General features: G+C 40.3%; 1 protein-coding gene across 1 annotated transcript in view; it reads left to right on the top strand.

The window, feature by feature from the left end:
• Positions 1-15,010, top strand: part of Chd9 (chromodomain helicase DNA binding protein 9) — a 219,952-nt gene extending 204,942 nt beyond the window's left edge. Inside the window, exons 35-40 of the mRNA XM_029532736.1 lie at positions 1,927-1,999; positions 3,112-3,251; positions 3,833-4,027; positions 4,742-4,870; positions 9,388-9,492; positions 11,573-15,010. Of these exons, the coding sequence (XP_029388596.1) occupies positions 1,927-1,999; positions 3,112-3,251; positions 3,833-4,027; positions 4,742-4,870; positions 9,388-9,492; positions 11,573-12,460 (1,530 nt within the window). The 3' untranslated portion in view covers positions 12,461-15,010. The remainder of the gene's footprint in view (positions 1-1,926; positions 2,000-3,111; positions 3,252-3,832; positions 4,028-4,741; positions 4,871-9,387; positions 9,493-11,572) is intronic.
• The last annotated feature ends 236 nt before the right edge of the window (positions 15,011-15,246 follow it).

Consider the following 15,246-nt stretch of genomic DNA (forward strand, 5'->3'; position numbering starts at 1 on the left):
TCTCTCTCTCTCTCTCTCTCTCTCTCTCTCTCTCTCTCTCTCGTGTGTGTGTGTGTGTGTGTGTGTGTGTGTGTGTGTGTGTGTGTGTGTGTGTTCTGGAGATCACACTCAGGACTTTTAGGTATGCTTAGCCAGTCACTTTACCTCTGAACTGCACCACCAGCCCTGTTGAGCTTAGTAGGACATTTTTAATTATAGCAGTTAGTTTGAGAAGTTTAAGTATTTGAATGGAGATACCATCTTGTCAAGTAGCTTGGGAAGGTGGTAGATTTTGTGCTTCAAGCAGTAATTTAAGTCACATGATAGTGGTTGTTGGTAAAAGACTAAAACTTAAGAGCGTGCGGGGGATACACTTTGAGATGCTCCAAGCAGACATGACACAGGAGTTATTTCTGACTAGTCTCTTCAGTCTCCACAGACCCTTTCAAGACAAGACTTCTTCCACTTCAGATAGCCCTATGCCAGGCAGGTCTAAGTTTCAGAAAAATATCTTTTAATTTGGAAGTACGTTTTCCCTGATCTGTTTTGTTTCTTTTCTCAAAGATTGGAGTTCTACCTCTAAAAGCACTATAGACTTAGCTTTGCCCTTCCTATGTCTGCATGCTAAATCATAGCATTTTGAAAACAATTACCATATTAATATATTTCCCCTTGAGTCTCTGTTTCTTCTACCCTTTCTGGCCACTTGAATCAACATATTTATACCATGTGTTGTGTGCCCTTTGATCAACGAAGAATGATTTCCTGGTGCTGGAAAGATGGTTCAGTGGTAAGAGCATTTGTTCTTACAAAGGACCTGGCTCACAACCATCTGTTCCACTTCTAGGAATGTTCCAACTCCCTCTTCTAACCTCCATGGGCACCAGGTATGGAAATGGTGTACACACACACACACACACTGCAGGCAAAGAAACAAAAACACTGTGTTTAATCTTGTCTGGCTACCATCTACCCGTGTTCTTCTTGAAGTGTCAAGAATTGAGAATGATGTTTAAGATCAGTTGAGTCTCAGGAATATTTACCACCATGTACTTACCCCCAAAATACTAATTTCCAATCAAAGAAAATGAATGGGTTGAATTTTCTTTATACCTTCTTTATTTTACAAGGCTAAGGACTCTTCTTTAGTAGGGACTGTGTCTGGTTGCCACATGATGCCTGGAAGCATTTCAGAATTGTCACTGTGCATGAGCACAGTGTGTGAGAACAGTAGGTGGGACTCCTACAGTTTGGGGACTGATTGCCGCTTTCAATCACTGCTATCTCTACTTTTTAAATCTTCAATTATTTCATTTTCATTGGCATCAGTTTGGTCTTCTGTGGATTCATTAACCATTCAGTGTAATTTTCTAGTTACTAGCCCTGCAGTTGAAAGGCTGGGGATATAACTTGGTGGATAAAGCATTTGCCATGTAAGCCTGAAGATCAGCCTCAGGATGCTCAGTACTTCATAAAGTCTGTAATCCCAGTGCTTGTTAGCCAGCAACAGGGGTTCCTTGGGGTAAGCTGCCTAGCTAGATGAGCCAGATCAGCAAGATCTAGATTCAGTGAGAGACCGACCCTGCCTCATTAAATAAAGTGGAGAGCAGTTGAAGACACCCAGTGGCAGGCAATCTCTTATCTCCAAACATACATGCAGATGTTTGTGCACAGGTGTGCACTCATATCTACCATACACACACACACACACACACACACACACACACACACTCATACGCTCTCCTGACCCCTGCAAGAACATCCCGTGTGAGCGTTTCTATTCATGAAATATCCATCTCCCAAATCATGCTTTACGGTGACAGCTCTATGGTTAAGGAGCGCTTTCCCACTAAAATATGAGGACAAATGGAGACCAACTGTGGGCTCTCTTGCCCACCCACAGTGGGTTTACTGCTATCATCCTTAACCCGAAAGCTTCTCTGGAAGATACCATCAGCATTAGGTCGTGTGAACGTTTCAGTGGCATTGCAGCTGAAGATTGTCCAGCTGTCACCTATTAGTAATTCTTTGATGAATAATACTACACATAGTGTATAGTAACTATATATAAAATATATATATTATGTAGCCATGTAGTGCTGTTGCTGTTATGCTTCTTTTTTATTATATCAGTGCTTTTTATATTAACAGTATAAATATGAGGGCTGAAGGGGTGGATCAGTGGTTAAGAATGGATACAGCTCTTGCAGAGGACCTGGGTTTAGTCCCTAGCACCTACTGCAGGCAGCCACAGATGCCTCACCTCTAGCCCCAGGGGCTTCAGTGCCCTCTTCCGAACTCCACAGGCACCTGCACTTATGTACACACACACAGACATACATAATTTAAAATTAATAAAATCTTAATCAATATAACAACAATGATATGCATATTATGTGATAGCAATTATAACACTAGTTTTAAAACTATATAAAACTACGTTAAAGTCTCAAGTACTATTAATACTATGTAGTTATCTCTATTCTATATAGTACACTTTGATAATTATAAATGTGAAATCTGGATCTGCCTTCCTTCCTGGACTTTTCAGGAATTAGTTAACATTAACATTTCTCAGCCTTGTCATTGTGTGTAAGATGAAGTGAGAGAAGCAGGATGTGTTATCTCTGTGAGGAATTAAATAAAACAGTATATGAGCCAGGCGTGGTGGCGCACGCCTTTAATCCCAGCACTCGGGAGGCCGAGGCAGGTGGATTTCTGATTTCGAGGCCAGCCTGGTCTACAGAGTGAGTTCCAGGACAGCCAGGGCTATACAGAGAGACCCTGTCTCAGAAAAAAATAAAATTAAATAAATAAATAAATAAATAAATAAATAAATAAATAAATAAATGAATAAAAACAGTATGCAGAGTAGCCAGTAAAGAGTTGACTACATGTGAGGTAAGGTGATTCACAGAATCCCAGAGTGCAGATGGAGAAAGCAGGAGGATTGGGGTAGGAGCCAGTGTGAGCCACCGAGTGACAGAGATCTAGATTTTTAGTCCCCTGAGAAACGAGCATGTTTTTAATCCAAGAACTCCTTAGTTTGATGTATAAAAGAACTAACTTCAAATACATTTAGAAAAGTTGTTTAAGTTTTCAGTCACTGTTTTGCATCTCTAATTTGATTAGGTACTTCCATTCAGTCAACCCTTGGGGCCAATGGAGCGATACTAGACAGCCAGCCTATAGTGAAGAAAAGGCGGGGAAGGAGAAGGAACGTAGAAGGTGCCGACATCCTCTTTTTGAACAGAAATAAGCCACCTAATCATGTAAGTGAATCTATTGTAAAATTATTTAACCTTAAGCCTGAAATTCAATGCTAGTAAGTCCACACTTATTGCTTTATATTTTTAATAAAATAAATAATAAGGAAATTAGTCTTCCATACTCTTAAATTGGATCTTAATAATATTTGACACTGGCAGAGAGTCATAAAAACTTTAACTTAAAAAGGCTTGGCAGAATTTTATACAATGCTTTCTAAGAAAGAAAGAAAGAGAGAGAGAGAGAGAGAGAGAGAGAAAGAAAGAAAGAAAGAAAGAAAGAAAGAAAGAAAGAAAGAAAGAAAGAAAGAAAGAAAGAAAGCAAGCAAGCGACCGTTGAATCTGGACATAGGAGAGTACTTGTGTGACCGCAGGAGGCAGAGGCATAAGGACCACTGCCAGCTTAGGCCATCCTGGTGTGTACGTCATGAGTTCCAGGTCAGGAATGCAGAACAAGGCCTGGAGCAAGAGGGGCCTTGAGAGAGTCCTCTGGAGAACTAGAGTTAGAATGATGATAAGCATAGAAACACAAATTGTATCTGATGGTTTTCCCCCCAAAGTTGACTTTAGACTTAACTGCCTCACAGATTTCCACCGGGATGAACCCAGCACTGTCCTATCCTCAGCCTCCAAGAATTCCTGACACAGAAAGTCCTGTTCCAGTTATTAATCTCAAAGACGGGACAAGGCTCGCAGGAGATGATGCGCCGAAGAGAAAGGACCTGGACAGATGGCTTAAGGAGCACCCCGGTTATGTGGAGGACCTTGGAGCCTTTATCCCAGTAAGTAGACTTTAGAGTCTCAGCAGTTGTTGTTCTTTTGAGTCATCAAACATTTACTAAATATCCATTCTGACTAAGATTTAGGAAAAGTATCAAAAAGAAATAATTGCCATATTTCCTAAAATATAATTCCATATTGCTTTCCTTTCTGCATTTAATAAATATTTAATTAGAAAAGTCACTTCAGGCCAGATACGGCGGCACACACTTGTAATCCTAACACTCTGAAAGATTTTTTTATGTTCAAAGCTGTTTTTTGTTTAAAAACTAAATTTAAAAAGAAAAAAAGACTTCTGACCGGGCAGTGGTGGTGCACACCTTTAATCTCAGCACTTGGGAGGCAGAGGCAGGCAGATTTCTGAGTTTGAGGTCAGCCTGGTCTACAAAGTGAGTTCCAGGACAGCCAGGGCTACACAGAGAAACCCTGACTCAAAAAACAAAAACAAAAACAAAAAAAAAAAGGCTTCTTTGTATACTATAAAAACTGCAGTGGTATAAAACTTCTAACTCCAGAGCTCCATTGTTTGCTGCTGTGTACGGAAGAGCTGGCAAAGGAGCACAAGAGTCATATTAAAGTTTAAGACTTTAAATGGACCAGAGAGTGGGAACTTTTGCTCCACACAGGGCTGAGCTCCTGGGGTCAGCTCACTTGCACCATTCTGAAAAGTGTTGAACAAGGCCACGGGCTTTAAGGCGTTTCTCTGTGTGTTTTAGAGAGTGCAGCTGCACGAGGGAAGACCCAAACAGAAGAGGCATCGATGCCGAAACCCAAACAAACTAGATGTCAACAGTCTCACTGGAGAGGAGCGTGTGCAGCTGATTAACAGAAGGAACGCGAGGAAGGTCTGTACGCTCGATACTCTTCCACCGCCTATGCACTTTAACTAGGCAGTGTTTTCTAACAGACTAGAGAGTGGGAAACCTAGCACAGCTGTGGGAAAAGACATGCATGGTAGTTTTATGTAGTCTGATGTCAAATCCCACATCGCTGACAACTAGTGAGAGAAGCAAGCTACTGCACAGATCTGGCCAAGCAGGGTTGCTATGTATGGCTGCACACTGGATGAGGGCACTATGTCCCATGCAGTGGTTCCCTCAAGGGACATTAGTTGCTGTCCCTTGACTGGTTCAGCTGCCACAGTCAGCACAGTGGGGGAGGGGCGAGAAGGGGGAGACTGCTGCCTTCAACTATAAGGGAGAGGTCATCCTTCTTATAGTACCTGAGGCCCCAACCCACCTGTCTTGTGCCAAAAGTCAAGAGACCTTACTCAAGGTGACATCATTTTCATTGCCACTGTGATAAATGTATTGCCTTTTTATCAGTGTAACATTTTGTCAGTGACTTCTCCAAGGACCTTAAGTGCCACTTACAGCTCTTTTAGATGAGGGCCTTCCCTGACAATTTTCAGTGAAATGGCTCTCTGAAACAATCTTAGCTTGAGCACATACTTTTATTTGGGGTGGGTTTGTATGTGTACACTTCATTTGGGGTGAGCCAGGGCTATATATGAATTTTGGCGAGTGGGAAGGGGTATTTCTTAGGGTGATGTTTAACTGGCTGAAGCTTAAGGTAGTGAGGAGATCTCATTTGCATTGGAGAGGCTTTTCCTGTAATTTTACCAGGGATTATGTGACATCCCTCAGGTACAGTTTGGGTTGGGCTCCCCCGATCAGGCAGAGAAGAGAAAGCACTGCCTTCAGTTTGCACGAGCTCAGGAAAGCTGTCTGGACATGGTAGATTAGAGCCTTAGTATGGAGATGCAGTACCAGTGCATGGAGGGGGGGTGCTGTGCTTGCAGAGGACAAATGAGGGTGCTGGTCCCCTGGAAGTGGAGTGCGGTGGTTGCTAAGAACCAAACCCAGACTCTCTAAAAGAACAAGGATGTTTACCTTCTGAGCCAGATATGATGTGTTATTTGGTAAAATTCTCGTTCTATAATGATTTGTCCTTTTTTTCCTTATAAAGGCCAGGTGATTTGTGATATCCTTTGTATATGCAGCTGTAATGTGCTAGGGTTTGCTGAACAGTAAAATGGGTGAGAAAAGGTGACAGACATCAGGACAAGACTCAGCTCCCAGACTCACTTCACCCTGGATGTTCTGTGGTTTGCGTTCTGTTAAATGACCTCCCTGCTAAGATAGCAATGCATAAAACAATTTTAACTTCTCATAAGAAATCCCACACTGAAACACACCATTTAAAAGCAACAGTAGTACCATTTAAAGTAATTAGGCACTACTAATTTTCCCCAGTCTGGTAGGTGTAGTTTATTCAACTTTTGGTAGTATATTGTTTTGCTACATGGTGCTAAAACACTGACCTAAAGCAAATTGGGGAGAAAGGGGTTTATTGCACATTACATTCCCCAGGGAAGCTGAGCAGGACTCCAGGCAGGAACTAAAGCAGAGACCGTATAGGCGTGCTGCTTACTGGCTTGCTCCCAGGGCTTGCTCCCCCTGCTTTTTCACATATCCCAGGACTAAGCATCTGGGTCAGTTGACTGTGGGTCTTCCTCTGGAGTTCCTGTCCCCTCAGGCTGCTAGTCTCCCATAAGAGTCCATTGTTTGGCTGTGGGTGTCTGCATCTGGGGAAGACTCACTTTGAATCTGAATCTTTTGAGGTGAGAAAGTCCATGTTTAATCTGGGGCACACCTTCTGACTGCAGTCTATCTATGAGACATAAAAGAAGGAAGCTCTCTCTGCCTGCCTGCTCTCACTCTCACTCGCAAGTCCAGTCCTTCACTGGCATTAGAGCCTGCTGTTTCCTTCAGGAGCTAACGTACCCTGAGGACCAGCTGAGACACCCAGCCTCAGAGACTGAGCAACTGCTGCATACTTGGGCTTTCTGCTGGTTGGCAGCCAATGTGGCTAGGCCACAGCCCCCATTCTAATATACCCTACGTGTGTGTGTGTTGTGTGTTTATAAAGGTCAAAGGACAACATGCACAGAGTCAGTCCTCCTTATACCATGTAGGTCCTGCTGATTGAACTCTGATCGACACTTGGCAGCAAGCACCTTTTTCTGCTGGGCCATGTCACTGGCAGTAAATATTCTGAATATTAATGTCATAAACTTCTGCAATCTTTCTCATTTTCCTTGATTTGTAGAGTCCTCCACTATTGGCTTGTCTTTTTATTAAAAAAGATATAGATGAATTCCTAAGGAAAAGAATCTTTCTACCTCACTTTCTGGACTCACTTAATTTTAAGGGAGGAGGTTATGTTATACTGTATTATATTTTGTTTAAAACAAGGTCTCACACTGTAGCTCAGGCTGACCTGGAACTCACTATGTAAGCTGGACTGTCCTCAAACTCAGAATATTCTTTCTGCATCAGCCTGCAGATTTAAGGTCCAGGTTTTAAGTTCATTTTACCCTGAAGGTTCATAAGGAATGGAGTGCAAGAAAAGTCATAGAGACTGAAGAATAGAAGGATATTAGATGAAAATGCTTAGAGGTGTGCGTGACACACTCGCTGTGATGAATGAATGTGCATCCTGTCAAGACACAGTATAGATGTGCCAGGGACAGAATGCTTATGTAGCATTCACAGGCCCTAATTCAGTCCCCAGTATTACCCAAGAACAAAATATGTAAAGCATATGTATTCAAGAGAGAAGAAGGAACTGCTCAAAAACCAGCTTTTAGATTGCAAGGAATCATTAATGATAGGCCAAAATCATTGATATCAATATTCTTAATTTGAATTCTGAATTTATCATATACAAAAATGCTTACAACTTAATGGTATGTAATGTAGCTAATATGCATAATGAATAAACAAAAGCTTGGAATTCTGAGACCTGTGTTTTATTGCTAACTCTTGATGTTATTAGATGGCTTTATCAAGCTAACTGCAACAGTGACTGTGACTGTAACATCTCTGCAGCTCAGGTCCTTCAGTTTGAAAATAGAAACAGTATCTCAAAAAGATTTTGTAAGAACTATAATAAAATATATATGTAATGTTCTAAGCCCAGTATTTGATATATACTTACTGTAAGCCAGATATTTTTATAAGACACTTGAATTGTCTCATTTTCTGTTCATCAGACACTTTGAAGGAAATATTTTTTTTTAAAGATTTATTTTATTTATTATATGTAAGTACACTGTAGCTGTCTTCAGACATTCCAGAAGAGGGCGTCAGATCTTGTTAGGGATGGTTATGAGCCACCATGTGGTTGCTGGGATTTGAACTCCAGACCTTTGGGAGAGCAGTCAGGTGTTCTTACCCACTGAGCCATCTCACCAGCCCTGAAGGAAATATTATTGTCACCCCATTTCATAGCTCACAAAAGAGACTCAAAAATATTTACTGATTTACCTGAGTGTCCATAGCTCAGAAATATGACGTCAAAAGGTATTCTTTAAGGTGGGCTAGTCTGCCTGTCTTGCCTTCTATGGATACCATGAATAATAATTCATTTTCTGTTCCAGTTATTTCACTTAAAACATTTATGATTTTTTTTCTTTTTTTTTTAAGATTTATTTATTATTATACCTAAGTTCACTGTTGCTGACTTCATAAACACCAGAAAGGGGCATCAGATCTCATTACTGGTAGTTGTGAACCACCATGTGATTGCTGGGATTTGAACTCAGGTTCTTCGGAAGAGCAGTCAGTGCCCTTACCCACTGAGCCATCTCACCAGCCCAACATTTAAGATTTATATAATTTCTGTTTCAGTTAATTCCTGTCACTGTGACAGGTACTGTGACCCCAAGCAATGAGGGAAGGAAAGGTTTGCTTTCTGGTTACAGGTTCATTATCAAGAGAAGTTAAAGCAGGAACTCAAGCAGGAGCATGGAGGCAGGGCTGCTTGCTATTCCACAGAATGTCATCCCTGACCAAGAATCTCATACCCAAGGAACTACACATAAACTATGGAGGAGTGCTTCTTAATGCTTCAGTCCTTGTTTACTAACTAACTTTGAGGCTCATGCTCAGCCAGCTTTGTTATATAGTTCAGGATCACCTGACTAGGGAGTGGTACCACCTACAGTGGGCTGGGCACGTCTACATTAATTAACAATCAATACAGTCCTTCCCTGGACATGCCCTTAAGCCAGTCTGATCTAGGCAGTTCTTCAATAAAGAGTTTCTAGTTCTAGGTTGCATCTGCCAAGTTGGCAATTACAAATAGCCAGAGGACAAAAGCTAATGTGTTTATTTAGTATTTCAGTTGCCTAATTTGATTGGAGTGACCGTTTTTAAATATAATTATACATATTGTTGAAGGTTGTTTAAAAATCCATATTTTAAAGAAATTCTATATCAGAAATCAAATAAACAACTTCATACTTAATAGTGTTAACCGTCTAACTACCTTTGTTTGTTTGTTTGTTTTTTTACAGGTTGGAGGTGCATTTGCTCCTCCTTTGAAAGACTTATGTAGATTCCTGAAAGAAAATTCAGAATATGGAGTAGCTCCTGAATGGGGAGATGTTGTTAAGCAGTCTGTGAGTATCTCACAAATACGCCATGTTAGAGATTAAACCATTTGAATGGTGCCTTAGATTAAGCTCTCTTTTCAGAATAAAAATTTCATGAACATTGACAATAGCTTTCAGTTCTCAGTCTTTATTTTTCAGAATGTGTAATTGATGATAGGGTAGAATTCAGACCAGGAATGCTTCCCTTTTTATCTCACACATTATTTGGATACTGCTACCAAGAATAGTCAAATAAGTATGCAAAGGAACTCATATAAAAATAGTCACTGTGGAAGGGCCTCTTTAGATAGCTCAGAATGGCTTGGAACTTCAATTCTGCCTCAGCTTCCTATGCACTGGAGTTATACTACTTGGGTTTATCATAGTATAATAGTAAAATGATGGATAACAAACCAATGACATTTCTATATATTGGAATTCTATACAACTACTTAAAAGTGGTATCTTAGAAGATTATCTGGGGTCAACAGAAAAACTGTTGGCAACACACTAAGTACCTTCATAGTTGAGATCTTGGGCTGTTAGAGCCTAACTACATACTAAATATTCTAAATATTTATCATTTCAAATGGAAAAGGCAAGCTGTGAGACTAAATTCATTGGAACTATGTTTTTATTTTGGAAAGGAGTAAGGAGAATCATAAAATAAATACAAAACAATTGATGCATTGTGCAGTCTAAAGGCTCGCAGTGCTGGGCTGAGTGGCGAGAGGAGCATGGTTTTGTTCTCTGTATTTATGCTGTACTTACTGCAGTGAGTCACACTTTTGAAGAGTAAAACCAAGCAAAAAGTTGTCCCATTAGATTTCACCTAGACTATAATTTACATCTGCGCCTCCACAGACAGTGGCCAGCCACCAAGCACATGGATCAAGGTGTGCTCAGGAACTTGGAGGCATAGTTTAAAAAAAAAAAAAAAGAATATAAGACATCTCAATTTTTGTATATTACATAATAAAATGAAGATTTTTAGGTCATATTTTATTTAATTAGCCCATATTACTAAAATTCATGTGGCCACTAGAAAATTTTAAACTATGTATATGACATTTCAACTGGCGAGTATTGTTGAAGAGGTTATAAAATAAAACTGAGGAATTTTGCATCCCAGAATACCCTAGGAGAATGCTATGAAGGCAGCACAGACTGTGTTTATCCTGGGCGTGGTCGTGCTAATAGCAGGTTCCATGGCTGTTTTCAGCCAGCTGAAAGCCCTCATCTTTCTTCCTTTGTTTTTTGTTTGTTTGTTTTTTTTTGTTTGTTTGTTTTTTTGTTTTTTTCGAGACAGGGTTTCTCTGTGTAGCCCTGGCTGTCCTGGAACTCACTTTGTACACCAGGCTGGCCTTGAACTCAGAAATCCGCCTGCCTCTGCCTCCTTAATGCTGGGATTAAAGGTATGCACCACCATGCCTGGCTTGTTTTTAATTTTTAACTGCTTACCACAAATATGTAATTTGAGTGATTATATAGCAAATACAGAACCAGATTTTTTGACTATAACATTTCATGAAGTCCCCTGCCTGTCATAAACATTTACAAATGATAGAGATTCATATACATGCACTGAAGCCCCATTGTATCCATATCATAATGGGTAGTAATGTCTTTCCCCTTTTGAGTGTATCTTCTGTATCTTGACCCTGTTTACCTTATTTCCAAAGTGACCGTCAAGAGTGATTGGAAGCTTCGCAAGTTAACCTCAGTCTTTGTGGACACCCCCTGCCCTTCCTCCCGTGTACTTTCCAGGGAGGGTCTGAGCAAGTGCTGATGTGCACAGAAAGGGTTATGAGAACACCTTGATAACATTTCTTTGGCCCTTAAGTTTTCTGTCCTACAAACTTAAGCTTCATAGTATAAAGAAAATTAAATGCCTCTTTACATTCTTGTTTATATGATTTTTAAAAGTGGGCATGGGAATAGCTAATTGAAGTCACCACTTAGGTTAAAGTTATGTCTTTCATAATTAATTCATATCAATTCCGAATAGGTTTGTGAATAACTACCTCTTAATAGGCTATTTGATAAGCAATTTGGTACTGATTTTATCTTCATGTAACTGTTATTAATGAATATATATTTTCTCTAGGGGTTTCTTCCAGAAAGTATGTTTGAACGTATTCTCACTGGTCCTGTCGTGAGAGAGGAAGTAAGCAGGCGGGGGAGAAGGCCTAAAAGTGGAATTGCCAAGGCCACCATAGCGGCGGCGGCGGCGGCGGCGGCGGCGGCTCCTGCAGGCAGTGTGCCAGGCAACCCTTTGCTGGCCAATGGATTGCTTCCAGGCATGGATCTCACAGCTCTTCAGGCCTTACAACAAAATCTGCAGAACCTGCAGTCGCTGCAAGTGACTGCAGGGCTGATGGGCATGCCTGCCGGCCTCTCTTCTGGAGGAGAAACTAAAAACATGGCTGCTATGTTCCCCATGCTGTTCTCAGGAATGGCCGGGTTACCAAATCTGCTAGGCATGGGAGGACTCCTGTCAAAGACTGCAGAATCTGGGGCGGAAGAAAAACGAGGAACTGACTCTAAGGAGCTAGAAGGAAAAGAAGAAAGGACAGAGAGCCAAAGTCCGGAAAATGGAGGAGAGCGTTGTGTACCAGGCTCTCCTTCAACGTCCTCCACGGCTGCATTGAATGCAGCTGCAGCTGCCAAGCCCATAGCTCTTAACCCACTGTTGCTGTCTAACATACTTTACCCAGGGATGCTGCTCACTCCAGGCCTTAATCTTCATCTTCCAACCTTGTCTCAGTCCAATACTTTTGATGTACAGAAAAACAAAAGTAGTGACTTAGATTCATCTAAGTCAGTCGAAATAAAGGAAGAAGATTCCAGAGTTCGAGATCAGGAAGAGAAAGGGGGAACTGAGCCTAGTTCTGCCCACGAGAACAGCACAGACGAGGGTTCAGAGAGAGCCTCCTCCGGGTCTGACAGTTCGTCGTCGTCATCGGAGGATTCAGACTCAAGCAATGAAGACTGACTAGGGACTCTCCAACCTCATCCTGAACTGGTTTTGCCTTTTCTTTAATTACTGACTGTAAATATCCCAGTGTTGAGTGCATCAATAACTTACTGACAGAACATTTCAGTTGTTTGTTTAGAAGTGCAAACTGCTTTCAGAGATGTTTTGCATGTCCTCTTTCTTAAGACCCATAAGTTTCTGAACTCGATGTGCTGTCAGACACATACACGTATAAAGTTACGACAAAAGGCATTATAATTTTGCTGGGGGTTAATTTTATGAAAATGATGCTCAATAAGAGTTGTATATTTAATATATTTGCAGTGAACACAGAATACTTTATGCATATTACTGATTTAATTTGAATATAGTTTTACAGCCTCCTTGACACCTATAATTTACAGATCAAAACTCAGCAATAATTTGGGCAGCTAATGAATGTCATGAAAGCTGTAACCTCTCTGTCACCATCCATTGCTTTAATTACATGACAACGCTCTAGTGTCTCGATGCACTGCTCATGTCGCCAATTCAGGTACAAGTATGTTTTAAAGAAGAAGTAAGTTTCCCAATCAGCCAATTTATCTGGCTACCTGTTACCTCAGCTGAGTTAGTTTAGGAAGTTTACATTCGTTTCTAATTCTGTGCTTGTTTTCAGGGGTTTTTAAACACATCCTCTATATCATGTCAATCTGGCCAGGACCGTGACTTACATTTTGCTGAACTTAACTCAGAAATCAGTAAAAATGAAGTCATAAAATAATCTTGTGTCATATGACTTTGGTACCCTGTACACATACATTAAAACTCTTCGAAGTTTGGCCTCCTATAAAAAATAATTATGTCTCAGATGAATAATGTCTTGTTTCCAGGGTTCAGAAAGGCAAACTCATGAAACGCCTCTGAGAACTTTGAACACAGCACCCTTCGCGTACAGGAAAGTGTTTGTTTGCTTTATTTGTATAGGTTTCTGTTTGTGTCTTATGTCCTGGAAATATTCCAAAATAACAGGTAATAGTAGTCAAGTAAAATGCAGATAGTCTGAATTAATTGAGTTTCTAGGAATAAGAAGTCAGCATGTTACCCAGAGTCAGTGTTGGGCCATCAGCTTATAATAAATGCTGAAATGCCCACTTTGAAAATGCACTTTGACTAATCTCAAAACGATGTACACATTATACCTAGGAAGTCCAAGGCCTCTGTTCTGTCTCTTACAATCCTTTGTCATGTACAATTTGTCTGGTATTTGATTTGTGATATCATTTCTCCTGCTGAAGCTGCTATCATTCTGACAAGGTAGAGGTCCAAGGTTTACCTTCATATACATTGGAAACAATTAGAACAGACTTAGACATTCTAAGGAGAGATAAATATTAGCATTTTCCTCGTGTCTAAATAAATCATGCTAAAATTTGCAAGGTGGTAAATTTGGGAGGAATACCCCAGTTCTTTCCTATGGGAAAACTGACTTCCAGTATGTTTCAACAGAGCTGTTGTTGTCCTGGACTAAGCGATTGTACTGGGTTTCCCAAGACCTTTACCAGTAAATTATGTTTCTGTATGTAAAAACGTAACCCATTATTAGACAATGTTATATGTATTTACCAAATTATGTAAGTTCCATTGGGATTGTATTATTAATTTTTGTATTTTCTCAAAGTAGTACTTTGAATTGATAGTTCTTTATGCAATGTCTTAGCAATAGTCACTGTAATGCCCATCCAGGAGCAGTGGGTAGTAATCCTTCATCATGAAAATGATATACTACATATTTACTGTGTTCCCTTTGCAGTACTGCACTTTTGTTTAACTAGAACATACCTGTGAGATAGCCAAAGTTTTTCAGACAGTTACCTTGGTTTGCAGTGGAGTGTTTCAATACCACCCACACCCTGCTCTTCCTCTAGGCCTGCCCATAGGACCTTTATTCCTCTTTCCCAATTAAAAGAAAAAAAATGAGGTTAAAAAAAAAAACAAACAACCTTAGATCTTGTCATTAAAATCTAATTTATAGCAAAATCTATGAGATAAAGTATTTTCCTAATTATGGTCTAATAAATTTGGGTAACATCCTAGTGATTCTTTCTATATATAAGTTAGTTACCGTTTTCAAAGCATAAGGCTAATATTAACCTTAAACATTCTCTTGGGTTTCAAGACATGTCTTTGTAGATTGATTGGGGGAAGGTGGTCCAGGTGTCAGCTAAGAAAACCATGCAGATCTGGGAATGGAAAGTTAAGGGACGTAGGAAACAAGCGGATGCGGTTCCGCAGGCCGCGGGCTGCAGCTGAAAGGCTACCCCAGTGCGTGTTGGTAGTTACTGAGAGCGCTACAGCTGGTGTCGCCTTGTGTTCTAGCCCTTGTTTCAGGCCTCATGACTCAGTCCAAGTTTTCTTTTGGACATTTGCAATATTTACCAGTTGTGTTTTGTGTAGTCTAAATTTGCTTTCTGTAGTTGAGCAAACGTCTTAAAGAGTCATTTGTAATTTATTAAATTACTTTCTATGATGTTCTATAGAGCAAATGGAAGTTTAATTATTTTTTATTAAACATATTCTTTGACTACCCATGGTGTCAGCCTCCCTCCGTACCTGACACTATCTTTTTACTTGAGTTTTAATATAATTTACCTCACTCAAGTTAATAAAGGAAACCACAGTTATAAATCTTCAACAGCACTGTGTACTTTAGAAGAAATGCGGGTGGTGGCGGTGGTGTCATTTTTCACTGGGTATTTGTCACCTACGCTGGCCTCAAACTCGGGGCTCAGTAATATTTAAGGGATTGAAGTTTTCTATATTTA

The sequence above is a fragment of the Mus pahari genome, chromosome 20 (assembly GCF_900095145.1).
Source record: "Mus pahari chromosome 20, PAHARI_EIJ_v1.1, whole genome shotgun sequence".
Classification (NCBI taxonomy): Eukaryota; Metazoa; Chordata; class Mammalia; order Rodentia; family Muridae; genus Mus; species Mus pahari.